Raw genomic sequence first — 20,463 nt, forward strand, 5'->3', positions numbered from 1 at the left:
GCTCAAAACACTGGACCATGAAGGTTGATGTTTATTTAATATATGATTTATGTTTAAGAACTCTCCTTATGTTCCCCAGACCAAAAGGGCACTCAGATCATTGTTTCAGCAAACAACTTGGTGGAAGCTAAGACTAGTACCATGGCACAAATACTGATACCATATAGTTTAGAAAGTCAAAATAAATGCAAATGTTAGGGAAGAAGAAAATAAATTATTTTGACTACTGAGACTTGAAGACGAGATTTTGTCAATAAAATTTGTTTCCCCAACACATACATCATCCTAGTAGGAACGGCAACTGACAGCAAGGTGATATCTGGGGAGTTTCAAAAGACTTGCCAGCATTCGTATGAAGTTCAGTGAGAGAAACAAAGATGGACAATAAAGGCAGAAGTGGTAACGGCGGTTTGGAGGAAATACTCAGATCCTTACATAAAATGTAGGATCCCTCACAGGAGAAGCAAGAGTTCACTGCCTCTTATTTCTCCTGTCTTCAATGAAGAGTGAAGACTGGCAATGAAGCTGAAGACTGGTAGGACTTCACCAGGTGAAGTCTTGTTTGTTGCAATCCTGGAACACTCATTAGTATGTGTAACTGTTAAGGCTAGCAGGGACCCTGCTTGAGCACCTCCAGAAGCCTGTTAGGTTATTTTGAGGAATGAGGAAACAGATGGCAATGAAAAACATGCTTCTTCCTCTGAAGGCACACTCTGAAGGGAATATGGCTTAGCTCAAAATCCTCGTTTCAAGAAGCCTTCTTGCAACCAAAAGTATCAGGATGGAATGATCCTGAATGTTTAATGAAATGTTTAAAGTACACTGGACTCAAGGTGGAGCTGGTGGATCTATTTAGCCCGTTTTACTGCAGCCTGTCCTGCTTCCTTGGTATGTTTTGGGTTTGAACCTATGAAAGCTTAACAGTATTTATATGCTGATCTGATAAAAATACATTCTTTTAAGGAAAAAGACTACTTCCAAAGTCACTGACTTTAGAAAAAAATGTAACTGAAAGATAAACACAGAAGAGAATGAAATGTGATATCAAAAGAACAAAATGGTTCTGCATGGACAGGTGACAGGACAAGGGGAATTGTCCTCAGGTTGTGCCAGGGGAGGTTTAGGTTGGATATCAGGAAAAACTTCTTCACAGAAAGGGTTGTCAAGCACGGGAACAGTGCTTAACCAGGGAGGTGGTTGAGTCACCATCCCTGAACGTGTTTAAAATCTGTTTGGATGTGGTGCTCGGGGACATGATTTAGCGGTGGGTTGTTCGGGCAGTACAGTCAGGTTGCGGTTGGACTTGATAATCTTGAAGGTCTTTTCCAACCTGAACAATTCTATGATTCTACGATTCCATGGATAATTCAGAATTACACTTTAAGGAAATGGTACCACATCCGCTTGCATATGAAAAGGGGGAATTCATTAAGCAGAACAGAGAGCCTCACTGGTTTTCAATTACCTGTCTCTTTCGCTCTCTAGAGCCTTCAATGAAGCCTGAAATTCTGTGTTCTGACGTTCCACTTCTTCCCATCGACTCCTTTCCCCCTCCAAGGACTGCAGACACATCTGCAGCTCTTTGTTCTGATGTTCCACCTCTTCCCATTGGCCCCTCTCCTCCTCCAAGATTTTCTGAAGGTGCACAACCTCCAACACCTTCTGCCTGGACAACTCTCGTGCCTCGCTCAGATCTTGCTGAGCTTTATGGCCAATTGCTTGATGGGACTCTTCAGAGGCTGCTAGCTGAGATGTCAACTCTTCTACCTGAAGTAAAATGTAACAGAGCAGTCAAAGACTACAGCTTGTCACTGTGAGCCATATCATACCCTATAAAGAAAGGAGAAGAACAGATTTAAATCTCATTCTATCACGAGAATACCAGATTCAGCTGATTTGTTTGAAAATCTAGAGAGCGGCACCACGTTCACCTCCTGAAACACCTTAAAAAAACAAGACTACCAGGAAAAGACCAGCAGAAATCCATTCTGATGACTACTGGCAAACAAGCAAAAGGAGGAGCCTGTCTGTTCTGAGCAGCAGCTGATATGCTCGTGACCAGTAGGTCTCCTTCAGACCAGCTGAGATGGACACTACAGAATGATGGCAGTCAGAGGAATTAATGCATGTCTGTTCTGCAATAGAAAGGCAAGAAGTAAAGGCACCACCTACTTGATGACTCCAGTATCTTTTGCTGTTTCAGTACCTGTTTTTGTAGATCATCCCTTTGCTGAAGAAGGACATTCTTTTCCTCTTTGATGTTTTCAATTTCTTCCTTGTGCATATTCTCCACCATCTTGATCTTACAATGAGTTTCCTGCAGCTCTGCTTGCAGTTTTTCCGTGAAGTTCTGTAAACACAAATGGAGAGCAAGTTACTGGGACCTGCCATCAGCTCCATGTTTTTCCTCTTTCTGTCTTAATCTCATTCATTCGTCCATTTTTCTCTGCTGTTCAAACCGTCTCTGCTTCCGTTGCAACCCAGCCTTGCTTTTGCTTACCAGACTCTGCTTTCAGTGGTCCAGGACTTGTGTTTCTTTCCTTGTTACTGCCTTTCATTCTATAATCTGGCTTTATCAGCCTCTCTCTCAGCTTATGCTGAGTCACCAACTGCTTGAACTTTCTACCTGCCTTATTAGTAAGACTTACCTGCTCGTACTCCTGCTGCTCTTTCACCTCCTGCCTGAGTTGCTCAAGCTGCTGGCAGGCTTCTGTTAGCTCTCCCTGAGTTTGGAGTAGTGTCTCTAATAAAGCTTTCTTCTCGTTCTCCTTTTCTATCAAGATCTGCACAGAAATACAGAGGAGAAGACAAGTTGAATCTCCACAGAAAAAATTTGCATGCCCTTCAATGATTTGAAGGCTGACAGGCTCACACAGTCTCAAAGCAATACGCTGCCCATCTCTTAGGTCACTACCTGTCCAGTTGGAGGCACAGATACCAAGCTCAGATATAGTAGTATAAACATGGGCCATTTGTTACTGAATCTTCAACAAACTCTGAATCACCTACTAGGAAAATGTGCAGCACTTTTCTAGTGGTGGTGATGGTACTCTTTGTCTTCTGTTGTGTCTGTTAGTCTTTTAATACAGGCTTTTGCGGTCGCTTAGCAGTAGAGAATACGCAAGTCTGCTGGAGGGTAAAGGTAGTAGCTCCTTCAGAAAAATCAGATATTCTAAGTGGGGCTTGGTGAAAATTCCAGTTTTAAGGCACTCACTGTCACCTCTGAGAGCTGGTCCTGTCATTCCAATACTGGTAGACACAAATGGGGGTACTGTCACTCTTAGGCAGGCTACTTAAGAAGGAATCTGGGTAGAACACAGGGAGGACTCTCAGTGCATGACACATTTGCTTTGGCACAGAAGATCTGGGCAAAAAACATTTTACCGGCAAGTGACTTCAGAAAGAAAAACTCGAGGGGCACCTCTGTTACACTGTTCAGAAATACTTCATTCTTACTGCCAAAGACGTGCACGTGTTTCACTTTACCCAGTTCAATGTAGAAAACACTTCAGGAAAACAAGGACATACAAGGCATGCTCTCACATCCTGATATCCAGCTTGCTCCCATAGTTCTGCCCTTTCTGTACAGGTGGCTTCCTTCACTTCACCACAGTGAGACACAATTATAGTGTTCATACTATCTCCAGGCCTTTAGTAGACTTCCTGACTTTCTTAAGCTTACACTTGGGTAAACTCTTGTGTTACAGGCATTGTCCTTCACAGCACAGAGGTCTCATGATTGCTAAGGTGTTCTGTTTTCAGAAGGGCATCCAAGACACATCTCTACCCAGAGATGCAGTGTCAAGAGAACTGTCAGTAAGTAACGCAGAAGAGTAAAAACACAAGTTCTGCTTTCATATTTACCTCTTGATTGGCACTTTCAACTCTAGTTCGTTCTTCTTCTTGTTGAGCTTGCATGGCAGCAACTTTCTCCTTCATATGAAACAGCTTCTTCTCATGCTCCCCTTCTGTCTCTGCTTTCTCCTTTTCCCAGAGCTCCAGCATCTCCTGTAGCTCTAAATGGCGCCCTTCCCGTTCACTTGCCTGATGAATGAAGGAAAAGACCTCAAGATGAAGTCTCAGGTAACCTCATGAAAAACATGTGAATCTTCAACCATTCCCACTAGACTCCACCTGAACAGCACACTGTAGTTGCCTTGTGCCCTATCAAGGAACATTAAAGAGCAGGTCAGCGAGCAAAAGAAAAGTAGATGTTAAGTCCTCCTCTGATGGCTGCCTGTTTCCTACCACCTCAGGATTTCTCTCTGTCTTCTATTTTCAGGACTCAATGCCATTGTAATCAATGATAAGATGCAGACTGACTGCAGGATGAGAAAAAGGCCAGTATCCCAGTGCCCTAGTCACAAGACAGGCTGTGAATTGAACTACAACGAACAAAGAGCCTGTTCCACATGCTTTAAGTCCAAGAGTAATACTTTTGTCAACCATGTAAGGACAGAAAGAAAGAAAAGAAGTTTCTGTGATTGCAGTTGGCAGGAACGTTGTGAGTCTATTTCACGGCAGACAGGAGTCTGGTGAGATCCTACCACTTTGTTGAGAGGCTCTGGGTGGAGTTCACCCAATATTCCGTTGAATTTGTCTTAGGCCCACAACAAATCTGTGGTTGCATTTACCATCCCAACAAAATAATGAGGGCCCTCACATACCTTCAAGCACGAGCCACTGGCTCTGCTGCCTGGCCTAGTGGTGTGTGGCTTCTGACAGATGATGATTACTGCCATTTCTCACACTCAGGCTACAATTACACAAAAGCCATCCCACAAAGCTTCCTTGAAGAATTAAAAACAATGTTTCCTACCAAGTCTTGTAGAAGCTTGTTTATTTCCACTTCGTGGTCAGTTTGCTGAAGTTTCAAGGCATTGTTATGCTGCTGTTCTATCTGAATGAGTCGTTGTGCCATGTTTTCCCGTTCCTGCTTCATTAGAGATCTCTCTGTTTCCAGCTCATATTGAAGACACTTCACTTCCCCTGCAAACACAATGAATGGCAAGAAAAGCAGTGCCTACAGAAACAACAGTTCTGATTTTGCTAGCCTTACACCATTTTAATTTCAGTGCAAAAGGGCTCTCTCTGCATTTCCTTCATTCCTCAGCATTGCACTGCAAACAGATGAGAATATCACCAGACGCAAAGTACACGAGGTCTCACCTTGTATCACTTCCTTAGCCTGGATTACTGCATGAAGTTGGATTTCAAGCTGACTCCTGGTGATCTCCAGGTGAGATAAGTGCTGCTGAGCCTCAAACAGGCTGGATTCCAGGGTGTCCTTCACTGACCTACATGTTGTAAACATGGAAAGAAATGAGCTTCTTGCTCTGACACCCACAGGGAATTATTCCAGTAAGAAGTGGTTCAAGATCCCGACATGTGAATATGGAAAATGGGTCGTGTGGAAATTAATGGACAAAAAACATTTCTGCCATTTAACATAGCAATGTCGGCCCCTCCAAGAGAATGTCCAGATTTTACTAATAATCTAGCAAAACACAGAAAATACAGCCTAACTTGATCTCAACAGCCAAATCTTAAATTGCTATCTATAACACACAGGTAGCTGTGCCTAAAAAGTCTATACCAAAAATCAAACGCCCATCCTCAGCTCACAGCTCTGATCTCAGATACAAACTGCTACGTACACAGACTTCCACAAGCTGCTGTGAGTGACACACAGGATTTTGGAATCAGAAGCTGAAGTTACCTCCCTGGTTTAATACAGTGTCCTGCGTGCCAGTATCTTACAATACACAGCACTGTTTCATTAGTACAGGGATGCAATTAGGATGATATCATTAAAGGGAAAGGGGCACGCTGTGGGTGATACAGCAATAAACCCCAAAGTAGCATTTGATTACTTCAGCGTACAATGGAAAATGTGTCTGATCATGCCAATATCCAGTACAAATTAAATGTGCTACGCTTCAAAGATAAATAGAAGTCAGCCTGCAAAACAGAAAAGATGAGAGTCCAAAACTGGGACAGCAATAGGCTTGAGAACATCATCTGGCAAGAGCAGTTGCTGACTGCTCTGGGTAATGCTTTTATCTATTGCCAAAGGGTCTTCATAACTAATTTATCTCCTCTTTTTAAACGATGCTGTCACTGAAAAAAAAAAGCTGAACATGTCTCTCTGAAAGTATCTACTGCCAATCTCTCTGTTTTTATGACAGAATAGGTACAAACAATAAGTGTCCTTCATTCATCTATGCACCACATTGCACCCTGCAGCTCTGGCTGCTCTCTCCTCTGGAATTTGAACCAGCAATAGAAGCAGAGGACAAGCAGTACAGCCATGTTGACAAAACAATTCAGCTGGATCGAATAAGAGAAGCTGGTGATCAGAAGCAGCAGCTCTCAAGAATCAGACAGTGTTGAAATAGCATTTATCAGCCCTGACAACAACATACTCTGGAACAGTCACGTGTAAAAGTCAAGATGCAAGACAACCTCTAAAATATCATTTGTATAGCTTTGTAGTTCAAGAATCTTGTAAGAACCACCTAGAATGAAGGACAAACATCTCAATGCATTTTTTGGTGAAACACAGAATTTGTCACTTGATCTTAGAAGCCTGATACAAGGACAAGGACAGTGTCCTGTTCCTTCCTTGCATAACATAACATCTCCATGATGGCTCTCTGGAGGCCATGTGGTAAGGTACAGAGGACCCAATGGTGAGCAAGAATTCCCAAGGACTGCTAAGGATTCAAAATAAACTACCCTGCTGCTGATATAACCAAACCTAGGTCCTGCACCACAGTTAACAAGAGTTAGTTTAGAAGAAGAACGCCCTCAAGATCTTCAGCATAAGCCTCCAGCTTCACCCCAAATGACGCTGCCCTACTCAGAATGTATAGTAGTCTTGAATCCTAAATATCTTTGTTCAAATACACAAAACAAGAAAGCAAAATCAGAGAGAAGTTTCAGGCTCCACTAAACATCGGGATGCAAGCAAAGATAGCATGGCACGGTTATTTCCCAACGCAGAGCCAAGGTACCAGATACTGAGGAATCGGGCTGGCCTGCTTTAGACTTCATGCAGTAATGTGCAAGGGGGCACGAACATGAGCCTAGGACTTTGTTAGCTTTAGCTGTCAGAAAAATAACACGCATCATGATACATTTTCTTCCTCCCCCCTCAAGATTTTGCTCAAGATTATTGAATTTTCAGTCTAAGGAAGGTAAAGCCATCTGGAAAGCGTACAGGATGCAATAAATCCTAGTGTAATGATTACCACCTTTGTAATTACAGACATTAAATAATGTCCTGTCTAGGGCCTCCTCCCTGCCTTTACCTGGCCTCTGCCAGCTGCTCTGAAAGGCCTTGTCTGTCCCGTTCCACAGCTGCCAGTTGCACCTCAAGGGCAGCCTTCTCATGCACCAGGAATTCCTTCTCTTTGGACACCTTGGCCACTGCATCCTCTTGGCGAGAGGACTGCTGGCGCAACTGCTCCAAACCACTGCTAGCTGACTCTTGCTGGCGGTAAACCTGAAAGCAGGATAGAATACATTTCTGGTCATTTCTCTGAATACGTGCTCAGAGCCAACCAGTGTCACTTCTGAATCAGTTAGAGGAGAAAGAGTTCCTGCACTGTGGGCTGAAAGCCTAAGAGCATCTGCTGTATACAGCACTAGCACTCTGGGCTGCCAGAAGGCACTGAGACTTGGAAGTGATGTGTAGGGCCACGCTGGGTTGGCTGGGACCAGACAGCTACTTGAGGACAAACACAGAGACCCCAGATTATGTGTTTTCATGCAAGAATCCTGCATCTTCCTGATCTGCTACCTTGCAAACTAAAATTATCCCCGAATCCGTATCAGTGCTGTAAATGTTAAGTTTGGGCAAAAGCAACTTTGCTTGATGAAGAGAATAAAAAGAAAATGGTTTCTCCTTCAAAAAAAAAACCAACAAAAAACAACAACAGAACAGCTAAAAACCCCACAAAGTGTCCCTTAATTTAGCAAGTATAGCAGCTGGATGCCATGAGGCAGGGAAGCATTGGTAAGCATTGCAATTTAGCCATTTATGGGGCTGATAACGGCCAAAGAGATTGCATACAGTAATCCACTGTCAGTAATACTGTTCACTTGTCTTACATTAAAAAATAGCTGCCTAATATACATTGCTGATAATCAAGCTTGGAGATTAACCATGATTTTTGAGCTTCTTTCTGCATTGTACCACCTCTGCTTCGTATTTGCCAAATACCTTAAAGACTATCTAATACAGAACAGATGATGAGAAAAATAATATTTTCCTCTCAGTTATCCCCCACTACCCATGACTGTACATTACAAAACTGCCATTTAAATGATTAAAAACATCCCCAGTGATACAATTCTCCCAAGCTTTTTCTCTAGTATACCAAAAACAGTCCACAGAAAACAATCTTGTCTGTTCATCTTCTTCTCATCTTCCTCAAAGTCTACTGATGCTCTCACAAATCAAAGTTACATTTATGCCTTAAAATATAATTTCAACAGTAAGAGCAAGATGTCAGTCTCTTTCTTAGCAGTATAAGGCAGCTGACACTGACTTGCAGCTTTGTCCCGCTCCCTAGGTTTGAACAAACTGAGTTCTGAAAGTTGTGGATTTCACAATAAAAAGTACAAATGGAAGCGTACTGCCCTTTTTTGCCCTAGAAAAAGATGAAGAGCTCCAACGTTTGCTTGTTTTGCCACTGATAACAGTGGTAGCCTCATTCAGGTGCACAGACAACAATAATTATATCTCTGGAGTTTATAGAAAAGGGACTAATGCCGACAAGTGGATCAAAATAATCTGCAGAAACGAAGGACAGTTCAATCCCTCAGAATTACAGTCTCTGCAAGCCATCAACCCCCTTCCAAAAGCAAGTAAACAGAGCCTTCTGACCTCCAAGCACCTAGCACCTTGTAGACTAAAGAACTGCAGAATCGAGCAGACATAGCTTCCTTGAGCCAAGCAGTCAAACGTCCACCCAGAAGAACCAGACTGTTGACCTCACCTGGTTGAGTTTCTCCTGGGTTTCCTCCTTCTCCTCTGCCAGTATTCTCAGTTGCATCTGCAGTCCTTCCTGTTGCTCCTCTGCTTTCTTCAGCAGCTCCTCCAGGTGGGATTTCTCTGCACAAAGCTCTTCGTTTGTTCTTTTATACAAGGTCATCTTCTCCTGCTCAGAGACCTTTGCTTTCTCCATCTCATTTACTTTATCTGACAGAAGTTCATTCTCTTGTTCCAGCTACAATCACAGATGCACAGAGGAAACAAAACACAGTAAGGTCTGTAGAAGATTTGGCTTGGACAGAAAAATGAACATCTCCACATCCAACCAATCATACCATCTGAAGGCAAAAAGTCTGAAAAGAATCAGCAGCTGGAGGTGAACAGTGTTGGAACTCTGCTCACCTGCAACATAAGCTTGTTCAGTTCCACTTTATCTAATGCAAGAGCTTCATTAATACTGCTCATCTTTGCCGTGGCAACATGTAGATCAGCTATTTCAGAATTCAACTTATTCTGAGCCCCTGTCAATGCTGCTACTGATTTCTCTGCCTGAAGAGACAAAATAACAGCATGAAAACAAAGACAGGAATAACTGACTTTAAGCAGCAACTCCAGATCCCCTTTGTCTCTGATGTATCTGACAAACTCCCAGTCAAATGGGTTTAACTCCACCACAGAGCCTGTACGGATCACAGCATTATCCAAGGATACCACTTTCTCTGACTTCTACTGCCAGAAACAGCACCTGTGGTGATCTTGCTATCAGAGCTCCATCTCCCACAAGCGTTACTTAGGAATAAGGTGTCCATACCTTTTCCAGTGCCACTGTAAGCTCATGTTTCTCTTGCTTCAGCAGATCCCTCTGAAGGTGTGATTCCTCCAGTGTCTCTCTTGTGGCTATCAATTCACTCTGCAACAATGAATGTTTTGCTTCAAGCGCAGCTAAGTCCTTCAGACTTGAGAGAAGGGAAAAGGCAACAGGTTTTTAACACCAAAAAAATTACTGTTTGCAAAACAAAGACTACATACTGTACACTAGATACAGCAGTTTAAAGGATTTTCACTAAATTTTTATTTATGTGTCAAGATTGCTGGAATTTTCTAACTAGAGCTGTGTGACTCTGCCACTGATGTAGGTGAAATATCAATCACTGAGAAAGTAGAACAAGCTTCCAAAAAATCACAGAATGTTTCCAAAAAGTTTGGATACTCTTAACCTAACAGCTTCCTGTTTGTTAGTTCTGCCTTCTGATACAGTGGATAAAAGACAGCAAAATCATTCTTTGTGTAATACATACATCTCAAAATTGTTCTCACCTTCAGCAATTAAAGAGCTTGCAATCTATTTTGGGAGAGGATGCGTATGAATTTCCATTCCAATAATCATAGGATCATAGAATGATTCAGGGTGGAAGGGACTCCAGGAGGATTCCAGCCCAATCTTCAGCTCAAAACAGGATCTCTATAGGATGGGTCCAGCTTGCTTAAGGCTCTATGCTGATGCATCTTTCAAATTCCCAAGGGTGGAATCTGCACAAGACCTCTGAGTAACTTGTTCTACTACATGATTGTCTTAATGGTTTGATTTTTTTCCTTAAATCCAGTCTGAATAATTTGTTTCAGTTAAAGCCTATCATAACTACTCCGTTCAGGTCTGGATTAATTTTTTAAAGGAATATAAAGAAAGGACAAGGCAGCAGCTACGCTGTATGTCAGCAGGTACCCAGCCCTGCCCAAGTACTCCCTCATGCCTCTATGCTATAGACATTGAATAGACCAAATCTTTTCTTTGGAATATGTAGAGACTTAAACTCTAGCAACACTCGCGCCTGCCCAGAGAAAGCTTTTAACACTCACAGGAGCTCGTGGTCATGATGCGCTCTCTCCATCGCCAGCTGCTGCTCCACCTTTTCCCCTTGGGCTGAATCTTCCTTCAGCTGCAGTTCAGTGTTACTCCGACGCAGACGTGAGGCTTCTTGCTCACTTAATTCCAGCTTTTGTTGTAGCTCTCCCCTGATTTTCTCTAGGTTTGCACAGTCACTGCAGAGACAAGGAAGAAGAATGAGGTGATCTCCATACTCATTGATCCCATTTTCACCATTCTAGGATGGAGCTGTGGAAAGCAGGGTAAGAAGAGACTTGCTCCTCCCCTCACAAATATAACTGCGGAGAGAAAGTAAGGCAGGCTTTGGTTTGCATTCAGTGAGAACTGGAGGCTAGGAAACGGCACCCAAAGAACAGAATTCAGAGAAGCAGCGTGTTGAGAGAGGCATCCTGTATTCCAAGACTGCTCTAAATCTCAAAGAAGAGCAGCCATAGGATAACAGTAGAGCACGAAAAGCAATGACAGGAGGATGTTAAATGCTAAACAGAGCCATACAAATACTGGGCATAGGAGAATTCTTTGCCCATAACATCTCTGAACTCTCAGAGCTGAAAGTAGATTGCCTTTAGAACATAGAAGGATGAAACGCTTACCTCTTCAGTGCTTGTACCAGAGACTTGAGGTGCTGCTGGTGGCTAACAGACGTCTTGTTTTCCTCCTCCAGTTGCTCAAGCCTTTGCTGCAGCTTCTTGCACTTCTCCTCCTGCTGTCTGTGCTGGTGCTGAAGGAAATTGATAGTGTCCTGCCTGGCAGAAAGCTCTTCTTTTAGGGCCTGTAAGGAATGGGGAAATAGCACAAACAAGCAATAATGAGCAGGGAAGATGGCTTCAAATACAGTAGCTGGGAGGAGAAGCAAGCAGAGAGACAGCTCACCTGAAAGCAAAAGCTGTGATGAGGGGAAGGAGATCAGGAGAGAAATGCAGTGGAACACATTGTTGGTGAGACTGGCAAGGCCAAACAGTAGCAAGAGTGGGGTGGCTAGAAAGAAACTGGTAAGTAAATGAAAAGGTCTGAAGCCAGGTGAGGCATTAGTGGCTGAGACTGTGGCCAGTGGTGAAGACTACCAGAAATTCTCACCTGTGTTGCTCTTTGCCTCCTTGCCAGTGTTTCCCGAACCAACACAAAGGCATGCTCTGCATCAAGGGAGCTCAGACAAGAGAGGACGTTGCTAGACTCTGGACGCTGGGAACTGTCAGGGTGGACAATGCTGACCATGCTGTCACTGTCATTTAACACCACCTGAAAGCCCACATCAAGCTGTTATTCTTTGCTCATACTATTTTGTTTTCCTTCATCTATTTCTCCTTCTTCCCCCACTTCATCCTAGAGTTGTTAAAGACTCAATTCACTCATTTCTTCAGTGATTAAATAAGTTTTGTCCCAGCCACAAGTACTCCAGGGACTTCTGAGCAGAGCTACTATAAATAAGAAGAGAAGCAACAAATGTGAAGTGGATAGAGGCTGCTTGAATGCTCAGTTTCTTGAAGCTCTCAGGAATGATTTGGTTCTCTTTTGGCTTCTCAAAGCCACATATACAAGCACCAAATCAACACTGGAAATAGCAATGAAAAGAACCATTAACACTGCCCAGAGAAGAAGGCAGCTGATGAATACTGGAAAATAGTAATGAAATAGCTAATGTTTATAATTGCTCTGAGCAGAAGCAAAAAAGGAAAAAATGATTAAATAAGGAGAAAGAACTGACTTTGTGTGAGGCGGTGTAAAAGATCCGATGATTAAACCTCCTGTACAAAGTGAAGACTTGGAGTAAGCTAAACTTACCCCTAACCAGCTGGAACAGTTAAGATTCTGTGATGATAATGGTCAGTGAAGACAGAGCGAAGCAGCAAAGCTGGCAAGTGCACTGATTGAGTCAGTGACCTTTTACAAAAATCTGAAGAACAACACGGTTATTGCTCATGGAGGGTTTGGGAAGCCTCCAAGCAACACTGGAGTAGAAATGTCAAGCAGCCACCTAAGAAAGCACAGTTCAAGAGAGACCTTAACATGACAGTGAAGGCAAAGCTACAGAAACTCCTAGGAGCTCAGGTGAAGAGTCACAGGAGAGCTAGTGGTGAAGCTGCAATAGATTTCATGTCAGAAAAGTGGCATGAAAATTAAACAGCCAGTAGCAGTATAAAACATGTGAATCTGTTCCCTGTGTTTTTCTCTTTCCTTCATCAAGTTCTTCTAAATCAAATCTATAAGGATGTGGACTCAAATGTGTACTCACCTCAGTTATCTCTTTGATTAGCTTTTGAAGGGCAAGATTCTCTTCTTTGGCATTTTTAGTTAATGAAGCTTCGTATTCTACCTCTAACCGACTTGCTTCCTGAGAACAGAATAAGGAAAGAGTGGACAAGGAAGAGCTGCTCCCCTCTGAAGCATCCCCATCTCCATCAGCATTGTCATGCTGACAAGCCCTAGTGATTCCAGTGTCTGCAACTCCCCTGCCACTGCCTGCACCTGGACAGACTCCACACATGCCAAACACACACCAGGTATTTTGGTGATACTCCTCACTTTTCCACACAGTTAGCATCCTTACTGTTCTTCCTCTTGAGGAAGACACACCTCTCTGTGCTAAGGCTAGAGAACAAATGACTCAAACCAAGCAGAAACTGGGCTATTTCCCAGACAAAGGTAAAACATACTAGAATCTCCACTGTGTCGTTAAGGGTTTTCACGGTCTTCTCTTTCTCCTCGTTTTGCTTCTGAGACTGCACAAGCAAGGCTGAGAGCTCCATCACCCTGAGAAGAGAAGGTCCACATGCCATTCCAAAAGCACTGCGCACCATCAGCTGTTAAAAAAGATAAGCAGCTCCCAAAAGCACAGCAGAAAAAGTTCAGCCCAGAAAATACAGCAAAGACAGCCTTAATCTCTACATGCTAACATGCTGTGCATTGCAGAAAGGCACCACTCGGACCAAAGGAATCTGCACTCAGTCTTTCAAGGAAACAGCAGCACAGAGGTGCTACACTGCTTATTACCGTGCTGTGCAAATTCCTCCCAGATCCTTGAGCGCAGCCCTGGACAGGAAAAGAGCTTTATACCACTCTGAATTCCTCACCAAGAATCAGTAACAGCAATTACATTACAATATACAATCTTTCCTCCAGTCTTCTTACTCAGAAGGGCTTCCACCAGACCTTTTCCACTGGAGAGATATGAGGCTATACAGAATGGATGTGTTTCGAACACAAACACAGCCTAGCTGTGAATCAGCAGTCACAAAAGAATGTTGAGACTAAAAAAAGTTTAAGATATATTAACCTATCTTGAAGCTCTTTCTTCTCCAGGTCCCCATTGACTTGTAAGCACATCACTTCCAAAGCCTTCTGGTTTATTTCCCTTTCCACTTGCTGCTGTGCTTGATCCTTTAGGACAGGCCTACCCAAAGTGATGGACTCCCACAGCTGTACGCCAGAGTTCAGACGGAAGCAGCTTACAAGTATAGATCCAGAGAGTCTCATTTGCTCTGCCTTCAGCTCTGTCAAGTCTCTGAGGAAGAATAAAGAAAGAGCTAATGTTTACAACAGAAGTTTTACCACTCAATCCACTTTTCAAGTACAGAATTAGGCAATTGATTATACCTTCGTTAGAGACAAATCATATGCTAATCTCAGAAGGTCAGATGAATATCCACAGAGCTGTGGAATTAGTTTATTTTCTCCTCAGAAGAAATGCATGGCATAGCTAGAAGGCTTCAAGAACTTCTAATTACTCTTATAAATTGCTGCTCTGCTTGTATCTTATTAACATACTTCAATTATCATTAATGTATGTATGGAATTTTACTAAGATCCACAGATTTTATAACTAGCATATCAGCATTAAGTGACCTATTAGCATCACCAATTGGACTGCTAAGAGGCTTCAGAAGATATGCACATAATAAATGCTTCAGGAAGGTGCTCTAAGAATAAAGCTTGAAACACAGGATGACAGAATTGCAGGGGTTGGAAGGGACCTCAAGAAATCATTGAGTCCAACATCTCTGCTAAAGCAGGTACCCTACAATAGGTCGCACAGGCAGCAACAGGTCCAAAGCAGGCTTTATGGAAATACTTCAAGATATCAAAGGAGAAATTGTATTGTTAGCTGTAACTAAAGGAAGATCAAGGCAGAAAAAGCAGACGTGAAAAGAAGAGAAGCTACATTTTCCTCCCCAAGACACTCTTAGTTTCCCCTCACCTGTCGGTGGCAGTCTTCATTTCCAGGAAGTGACGGCGGAAAGTCACCACCTGTCGCCACAGGCTCAGAAGACGGTTATGCTCACCCCTTAAGTAGCTGTCATAACACTGAGCACACAAAGACAAAGAGGAACAGCAATTCAGCCTTCCCTGTCACTGTACAATTCTTCAAGATCTGAGAGAGTACAGCCATCATCATTAGAACACCTTTAATAATTCCAACAGAAGCACCAAGGACTGGATAGGCACCACACAAACATCCTCAGTAAACCTGCCACCTGACTTCAAAGATGGGAATATCCACACCTCTCCTGCTGCAGCGGGTATCAACAAAGCACACTGATCAGGTTCCTCATCTTGACCCGCAGAGATCTCTAACATTCTTGGTGAAGGAAGAATAAAAACAAGCCCCTTCATTTGCTTGCCACAGGTTGCTGGCAAGGGATGCCTGTCTTGATCTTCTCTTACCTACTCTGAACCTGAAAACACACAGACCCCTCTGTTCTTCACTGCTGAGATATAAGAAGTGTAAAAAAAACCAGTAATAAAAATAAAGGAGAGTCCATGTGTGACTGGCCTACATTGTAGAGCAACAGCAAGTACTTGTCTTTAAGACTCAGCAGCATCGTCGCAGTAGGTGGGCATCTTCCATCACCACCTTTGCTGACACCCCTGCACCCCACACCCACATTCTGCTAACCAACCACTGTACTCTCCTTCGAGTCTGGCACTCTGCTGACATTCCTACAGCCTATCCTTACCTCACGCTCACTGCGCCATTCACTCTCCTTCAATTCCAGCTCCTCTCGGGCTCTCATCCAATCTGCTGTCAGCTTTCCAACATCTTCTTTAAGTGCTAAATTCATCTCCTTTGCTTTATCTAGGTGTTCCCGCAGGAGGGTATTCACTTCTGCCAGGTTCTCACACCTTGGAAAGGGAGAAATAGCAATGAGCTCACCAAACAGCTACTACCGCAAGTAGCATCCTCGTGATTTTCCAGTTCCCTCAACACTGACTTTCTTCTCAAGGAAACAGTAGAAGTGCTTTCTAGGAATAACTAAGATGTCTCTGCTAAGGCAAACCTATTTGTTTCCTCTTGCATTAAGCCTTCATTTCCACCTACAGTTTCAGTCTCCCTTTCCTCATCATGCTCACAAGTTAAGCTCTTGCCTTCCCTACGCTCTGTCTGGTCACTCGTCCACTTCACTGCCATGACAAGATCCTGCTGAATGTATCACTGTCCTGACTGCCTTCATACCACCCTTACCTCTGTTTCCACATCCTTTCCCTTGCAATATTGTTCCTACTTCTGCCCACTTCTTTTTAAACCTCTCTCTGTTCTTGTCCAGTACATTAGGACCCGCAGTAAAAACCCCACTTTGTTGATCCAGTAAACTGCACAGCACAAAACCAAGGCCATACATGTGCGGGAAACAGCTTTAAATGAAGCACTGAACTGAAAACTGAACTTTCCTTCAGTCCCCAAAGTGTAGTGCGTCTGCAGCCCTCAAAAAAGCTTTTAACCATGCTCACTGTAAGGAGTGCAAAGCACTCCTGGCCAATTACTGTGGGGCCACAGCCCAGTGTCTCCCTCAGGAAATATTTCACGAACAAAATTGGAAGAACCACTGTCCAGTGAACAAGCACAGAGCTCAGTTTTTGGATAAAAGCAGGAGTTGTGCTTCCTCCACCTTACTTTGCAACTTAGGCAACACAGCACACACATATTTTATACCACACACAATTTTTCTCTGGTGCTGAAGGAGAAAGAAAAGCACAGAAAAATATGACAGAAGATTCCTGTGGTGCCAAATGCTTGTCAGATAAAATAAAACTCCAAATCAAATAGGAAAACACCTGTTCCATGAAACCTTTAGGATGTTACGGTTTGATTCCCAACATAAAGCAGGGCTTTGCTGCAGCTCACCTACTGAATCACAGAAAAATTCAGGCTGGAGAGGGACCTTTGGAGGTCATACAACCAACCTTCACTCAAAACAGAGGTTGGGACTGTGGACTTTCCTGCTTTCAAAATGGCCTGCCCAGCTGCTTCCCCTGGGGAGATCAGGCAGAACTTAGAGGTTTTCTCTCACTTCCATGAGGATCCAGGACACCAAGAATGAGATATTGCTCTTTTCTTTTACCTTTGCTGCTCTTCCTCTAACTGGAGGAGTGCTTTCTCCAGGCCACGGTCTTCTGTGGTTTCCCATCTGTCTGAAAGGGATCCCTTAAGAAAAGAAATGTTTAGTCAAATTCTTGTGCTCCCTTCACTGCTATTATCATCCACTGCTTTCCCTTCCATTTGTTTGGTATCTTAGGAGCTCGTGGCTTCTTCCAGGCGTTACAGCGCCATGATTACAGGGAGGAAGGGAGGTGTACAGTACTACTCCATCTCACTAGCTCTCTTCAGTTTCCCATTCTCACAGCTGGGTATCTTCAGCTCACGATCAGGACTGCTCACTTAGACTTGAAGCTTGGGAATACATACTCTCCTACTCTTTGTTTCCTGGGTTTACTTTAGCCGCGAAGCAGAAAGAAAAGCAATGAGCCAGCTCTACATGTTGAGTGCCAGCATCTTGCCTTCCAAGATGCTGTGTTTCAATCAATTCTTATTCAATTCTTATTCAGAGACAGCCGTAACGTAACAAGCGGTGCAGCCCTCTCCTGAGACCTAGCACAAAAATTACTCCAGCAACAAAGCACTCCTTCACAAAGTTAACATCCTTCTTGATAAGGTTTTCTGGACTGGCATTTCTGGGACTAAAGGCTGCTCTATGAACACCTACTGGACAAAATACTGAAAGGCAAAATACTGAAGTACTCCTTTAAATCCTCACATCAGGAAAACAAGTTTTTTTATTGCTTTGAGGAGCCTTTAATCTGAGTTAGCAAATGCCACATACCTGCACACTCACCCCTCCCGCTTCAAGTCGCTGCTCCAGCTCACGACACCACGTCCGATACTGCAGCAACTGAGATGGATAAAGAGAATTAGGAAGAGGGAAATGAACTTCTAACAGACTTAGCCCCTCCTGCATTAGCTGTTCTCTAAGCCTTTACAGACAGAGCCCAGTACTTTTCACAGCACTACTAACACAGAGAGAAATCATCATCATATACGGAAGCTTCACTTTATCTAATATGAGAAAGGGTTTATGTTATGCATAGAACTAACTGCTCATCCTGAGACAGTGATGACAAGCAGAATGATGAGGCAGACACGAATGCCGTGCCAGGCCAACTATATCTGTCAGACTGAAGATTACTCTGCTTAAACCTCAGCAAACTATGTTAAATCCAGAAAGAGTGCCAACATCAAAATCAATGTCAAATCCTACTTAAATCATGTTTCATTACAAGCTTGGAAGGAAAAGCTTACCAAGTAGCTCAGCATGCCTCAGCAACAGTAAGCTTACTGTGAATCACAGAATTGTTTGAGTTGGAAGGGACCTTTAAAGGTCATCTCATCAAACCCCCCTGCAATGAACAGGGACACCTACAGCTAGGTCAGGCTGCTCAGAGCCCCATCCAGCCTGACCATGAATATTTCCAAGGAGGGGGCAACCACCACATCTCTGGGCAACCTGTTCCAGTGCCTCACCACTATAACTGTAAAAAAACATCTTCCTTACATCCAGCCTAAATGTCCCCTCTTTTAGTTTGAAACCATTTACCCTTGCCCTATCAGGGTCCTACAGACCCTGCTAAAGAGTCTGTCCCCCCTCTTTCTTACAGCCCCTTTAGATACTGCAAGGCTGCTCTCAGATCTCCCTGGAGCCCTCCCTTCTCCAGGCTGCACAGCCCCAGCTCTCTCAGCCTATCCTCATAGGCAGGTGTTCCATCACTTGGATCACTTTTGTGGTTCTCCTTTGGACGCACACCAACAGGTCCATGTCTCTCCTGCTGAGGACTCCACATCTGGACACTGTACTCCAGGTGGGGTCTCAGAGCAGAGGGGCAGGATCGCCTCCTTCACCCCGCTGCCCACGCTGCTTTGGATGCAGCCAGGATCTGGCTGGCTTTCTGGGCTGTGAGGGCACACTGCTGGCTCCTGTCCAGCTTGACATCAATGAATGCTTCCTGTAGCACCAGTATCCCACTCAGAAAAATCAAAGAAAATACAATTTCTTGCTATATAGCCAAGTAAGATGCATACAGTAAAATAAAAGGGAGGGAAAAGCTCTGACATGGTGAGAATGACTGCCTCACTGGGAGGGACTCAGAACAGACAGGTCTGTGCACAGCTGCTGGCTGGCAACAAGCAGCAGTCCTTCGGGGAATACTGAAATAAGTGGAAAATCAGCTGGCAGAGCCTGAGCAGGAACGAACAGAGCTCTGCACAGCCTGCAGGAAGAAACGTGCTTTTACCATCCCTTTGCTATTGTCACTTCTCCTCCAAAGACACTTCCACACGATGTCAAACCACGCAGGTGTTAACTTGCAGTCACTCAGGCTTCTCAGCACCCGAGCAGTTTCTCATTCGACGAGAAACCACAATGCCTTCTGCATTCAAACACGACAACTGTTTCCGTTACGTCCCCCGAACCAAGACTTCCAACGGGCAAAAAGCTCCGTGGGTCCCCAGGAACGCCGAGAAAACAGCTTTTCGGAACACCGTTATTTCCCTGCAATGCGTTCAGCAACCAAGGCGAGCCCCGGCCCGCGCTGCCCGCACGGCTCACCCAGCCGGGCCGCGCTCAGGCCCCGCGCGGGGCTCTCCCGGCAGCACTAGGGGCCGGGCGGCTCCCGAGGCTTCGGCTCCGGGCCCCCGGGTGGGCCGCGCCTCTTCCCGCCCTCCCCTCACCTTCTCCTGCAGCTTCCGTACCAGCACCGCTTGCTGCTGCTGCGCCTCCTCCGCTCCGTGCAGCCGCCGCCGCAGGCAGGCCTGGCCCCGCGCCGCGTCCCCGGCCGCCATGCCCCGCGCCCAGCCCCGCCCCGCTCCGCTCGCCGGGCCCCGCAACGCGGCGATAGGCCGGCGGTTGGGCGGCGGGGAAAGACGCCGTGCCCGCGCCAGGCCTGCTGCCGCTGGCTGTAGCGTGTGGCTCGCCGTGCTGCCCTGGCTGCTAAGGCTGCTCGGGGGATTCTCTCCTCTACAGTGGAAAGCTGAATATGAGGGAGGTGGATTCGGCTGTGGCATATTAAATATAAGTAAGGTGGATTTAGCTCTGTGAATACAGAGACCATCACTAGAAATCAAGGTAAAACCAGAAACGTTCCGAAGAGGGCAAGGAGTCTGCCAGTGCCATGCCAAAGAATCACAGAATCACAGAAAATCCTGAGCTGGAAGGGACTCACACACACCACTGAGCCCAGCACAACACCACCCAAACCCAAACCCTATGGCTGCAAGTGATGTCCCAGCGCTCCCTGGCCTCCAGCGCTG

The 20,463-nt window shown here is 44.6% G+C and overlaps 1 protein-coding gene across 10 annotated transcripts in view; it reads right to left on the reverse strand.

Moving 5' to 3' along the window:
• Positions 1-20,232, reverse strand: part of CEP250 (centrosomal protein 250) — a 33,716-nt gene extending 13,484 nt beyond the window's left edge. For 5 of the 10 annotated variants that reach the window (XR_002444176.1, XM_021416652.1, XM_021416651.1 and 2 more), the window contains exons 1-22: positions 19,885-20,232; positions 17,984-18,052; positions 17,225-17,307; positions 15,842-16,007; positions 15,082-15,188; positions 14,161-14,388; positions 13,878-13,916; positions 13,541-13,637; positions 13,120-13,218; positions 11,964-12,125; positions 11,480-11,658; positions 10,859-11,041; positions 9,813-9,957; positions 9,404-9,550; positions 9,006-9,236; positions 7,314-7,507; positions 5,170-5,297; positions 4,820-4,989; positions 3,865-4,044; positions 2,649-2,783; positions 2,207-2,350; positions 1,466-1,767 (exon numbers count right to left, since the gene is read on the reverse strand). Coding sequence is in view for 9 of the 10 variants with exons in the window: in XM_021416652.1 (XP_021272327.1) it covers positions 1,466-1,767; positions 2,207-2,350; positions 2,649-2,783; positions 3,865-4,044; positions 4,820-4,989; positions 5,170-5,297; positions 7,314-7,507; positions 9,006-9,236; positions 9,404-9,550; positions 9,813-9,957; positions 10,859-11,041; positions 11,480-11,658; positions 11,964-12,125; positions 13,120-13,218; positions 13,541-13,637; positions 13,878-13,916; positions 14,161-14,388; positions 15,082-15,188; positions 15,842-16,007; positions 17,225-17,307; positions 17,984-18,052; positions 19,885-20,217 (3,521 nt within the window). In the remaining variant the exon portion in view is untranslated. Of the gene's footprint in view, positions 1-1,465; positions 1,768-2,206; positions 2,351-2,648; positions 2,784-3,864; positions 4,045-4,819; positions 4,990-5,169; positions 5,298-7,313; positions 7,508-9,005; positions 9,237-9,403; positions 9,551-9,812; positions 9,958-10,858; positions 11,042-11,479; positions 11,659-11,963; positions 12,126-13,119; positions 13,219-13,540; positions 13,638-13,877; positions 13,917-14,160; positions 14,389-15,081; positions 15,189-15,841; positions 16,008-17,224; positions 17,308-17,983; positions 18,053-19,884 lie in introns of those variants that run through there. The other 5 variants (XM_021416649.1, XM_021416650.1, XM_021416655.1 and 2 more) reach the window with 5 other exon arrangements.

This window comes from Numida meleagris, chromosome 19, assembly GCF_002078875.1.
Source record: "Numida meleagris isolate 19003 breed g44 Domestic line chromosome 19, NumMel1.0, whole genome shotgun sequence".
NCBI classification, from domain to species: domain Eukaryota; kingdom Metazoa; phylum Chordata; class Aves; order Galliformes; family Numididae; genus Numida; species Numida meleagris.